Consider the following 3,196-nt stretch of genomic DNA (forward strand, 5'->3'; position numbering starts at 1 on the left):
GCCGGTGTCCTAGGCGGGCTTAACTATAAGTTATCCTTTATAGGCAACTATCAGGCGTTATAAAAGCCCTTATTCTACTTCCTATCTGGGTTTAAGTTAGAGGGTTGGATATAGCAGCTTTAGTATATCCTTTATAGGGTAAGCTTTAACCTTATTCTAGTTAGTTTAAATCCCGTATAGGTAAAGAAGCTAGTATTTTAGGCGGGCCTAACTGTAAAGTATTCTTTATAGATAAGCTTTAACCTTATTTTAGTAAAAGCTAGTGTCTTAAAAGGGCCCAACTGCAAGGCGTTATAGGTTAGGATAAAAATGGCAAGCCTTTATCCTAGGGTAGAATAGGTGGAGAGAGTAAGTATAGCGGGCCTCTGCTCCAGTATAGATAGACAGAGAGAGTAAGTATAGTGGTCCTCTGCTCTAGAGTAGTAGTACTAGAATAGAGGTTATTTTTATTCTACCGCTTAAACATGCTATAACTGTTCTTACTCCCTTAAAGTGTATAAGCTTATAGCCTGGCGTACGCTCTAATTGGTTTAGGAGTTTATAGCAGTTTACTAAAAGACCTTAGGAATAATAATAATAATAGGGAACTTAGCGCGCGTTTTAATTAGCTTAGGATTTTATAGTAGTTTACTAAGAGACCTTAGGGAATAATAGTAGTAAGGGGCTTAGCGCGCGCTCTAATTGGCCTAGAAGTTTACAGCAGTTTACTGAAAGACCTTAGGGAATAATAATAATAGTAGGGAACTTAGCGCGCGTTCTAATTAGCCTAGGAGTTTATAGCAGTTTACTAAAAGACCTTAGGAAATAATAGTAGTAAGGGGCTTAGCGCGCGCTCTAATTGGCCTAGGAGTTTATAGTAGTTTTATAGGAGACCTTAAAAAATAACAGTAGTAGGGAACTTAGTGCGCGTTCTAATTAGCCTAAGATTTTATAGCAGTTTAGGTAATATCTAGGTTTAAATTAATCTCTAGCTTAAAGGTAGGAAATCCTTACTCTAATTAACCTAGGAGTTTATAGCAGTGCGGGTAATATCTAAGTAAGGAGCTTAAGAGACGTCTAGCTTCTAGCCTATATTTTAGTTAAAGGTAAGATCCACCTTATCTAACCTATTACTAATAATATTAGTAAACTCTTATATATTTATAAAGCTAGTTAGGTTATTAGTATCTAAAAGAGGATAAAAAGTAGTAGCCAAATATAGGTCCCATATATAGAGCTAGTTAAACTACTTAATCCTCTCCGCTAAAATATCTATACTAGTACGGAGAATATTATAAGAGTTAAATAGCTGTAAGCCTACCAGCTACCTGGGGCCTCGCGGTATAGCTAGATTACTTAAATAGATAGTATAAGTAAGTAGAAATATATCAAGTTCTATAAAAGCCTATATATAAGCACCCGACATTTCTTTACTAAATATGTGCTTTATCTTGCCACGCACCGTCTTAACCGTCGCGTTTGATAGATATACTTAATTAAATATAATATTAGTATTGTGGGTAGAGTTCTTATAATACTTTATCTCAATTTTATAGCTGCCGTTTAGGTACTCTAGTCTAAGATTAACGGCCTTATGCGCATTAGGAGACCTAAGCTAGTTTATAACCCCTAAAGCTAGTATTACATGCTGGAGTTTAGGCGAATTTACTAAAGTAAGATTCCACTAATAGAAAAGCATCTCGCGGCTGTAATTATGCTGTAACGCGCTAAAGAAGTAGACAATAAGGGGGTCAATAAGCCGTTATAGCATACCTATATTGGTATATTTAACAGCATGCTAAATAGTAAAAAGTAGCTCGGCTTTTTAAAGCAGGCGACATATTATCCAAAACTTAATATCGCCGTATGCGCGCCTACTCGAGTCTACGCCGCTCTATACTTTAATAGTAAAAGCGGTAGACTAAATATCCTTAACTATTTCTAAGAATAGCTCTAGTATAAGGTAACTAATCGCCTAAGTAACATTCTCTATACGTTCCAACAATAACGGATTAAATAGGTTAGATAGTTTAGGTATTATAGTAAGAAGACCTTAGCGCTATATAGCCGTATAAAAGAGGGCTGTTATGCACGCTATAAAGCCCTACTTAATAATTGGTACTACTTAATGGTACTTAGCGTTCTCCCGCGTAAATAGTGTACGATTTTATAGAGTAACATTAGATCTTAGACAATAGTATACCTCTTTTTAATAGTCCTTAGGCGCCAAATATGTGCGTATAATAGTGTTGTATAGATTTATCTTAATATAGAACTACGTAAGTATACTAAAGAGCTAGTCCTAACAGTTAAAAGGACGACCCGTATAGGTTTATTCCTATTTCACCGACCTAATATAATGCGCAGTAAGCTGGTTACTATAGGCAAGCCAAAGCCGATCGGTAAAGTCGTTATATATAGAGCTATGGGGGTTATCCGGAGCCTAAAGTCTAAGCTAGTTAAGGAAGATATTTTTATAGACGCCGTGTATACCCTAGATAATACCCTTGTCTTCTATTATAGTACTAAACTGCCAGAACTTGGTCTTTTTAGTATTAATATAGTGTATACTTGGCATCTAAGGGAAAAGATTACTTTTAGCAAAGACGCGCTTTACCCTATATAGATAAACCCCCTTTATTATATTAGCGATAAGGTAATAGCTAATCTTTACTATTAACTTATCTCTAATAAAGCTAGGTAACCGGAAGATATTATTAAGTTACAGCGGTTTTGTTAGATTATATATTAATTAGCGTAGCCCAGACAAAGGTAATTCTGGATAAAATATAATAGTAGCGGTTGTTAGCGAACGCATAATAGACGTATAACTAAGCAATTTATCGTATTTTATGTCCTTAAAGTTTATATTATCGTATATAACTACTGTTTGTGGGTTATACGCTAGGGTTTTAAAATGCCTCTATAAATGTTAGCCCCTAAAGGAGTCCGCAGGAGCCCTTCTAATTAGCCTAGGAGTTTATAGAAGTTTATAAAGGATAGATATAAGATAATTAATATACCTCTACCTTTTTAGTTATACCACCTAAATCTTAACCTTACTACTTCCCTTTTTAGTTAGTCTAATTTTGTAATCTATTACTGCTTTACTTACCTGCTGCTTACCCCTAGCTTACCCACGACCTACCTACCCGCTCACTTCACTTACCTACTTAAACCCTAACTCTGTGCCAGCCAAAACTTATAGCTTTTTAAC

At 35.5% G+C, this 3,196-nt stretch overlaps 1 protein-coding gene across 1 annotated transcript; it reads right to left on the bottom strand.

Moving 5' to 3' along the window:
• Window positions 1-2,731: 2,731 nt before the first annotated feature.
• Window positions 2,732-2,899, bottom strand: K441DRAFT_539755 (uncharacterized protein; the record flags this gene model as incomplete). The annotated part of the gene is made up of 1 exon (XM_067642569.1): window positions 2,732-2,899. A coding segment is annotated over one exon (168 nt), but the record flags the coding sequence as incomplete, so codon positions are not given.
• Between the last annotated feature and the right edge of the window lie 297 nt (window positions 2,900-3,196).

This window comes from Cenococcum geophilum (assembly GCF_001692895.1).
Source record: "Cenococcum geophilum 1.58 unplaced genomic scaffold K441scaffold_4, whole genome shotgun sequence".
Taxonomy (NCBI): domain Eukaryota; kingdom Fungi; phylum Ascomycota; class Dothideomycetes; order Gloniales; family Gloniaceae; genus Cenococcum; species Cenococcum geophilum.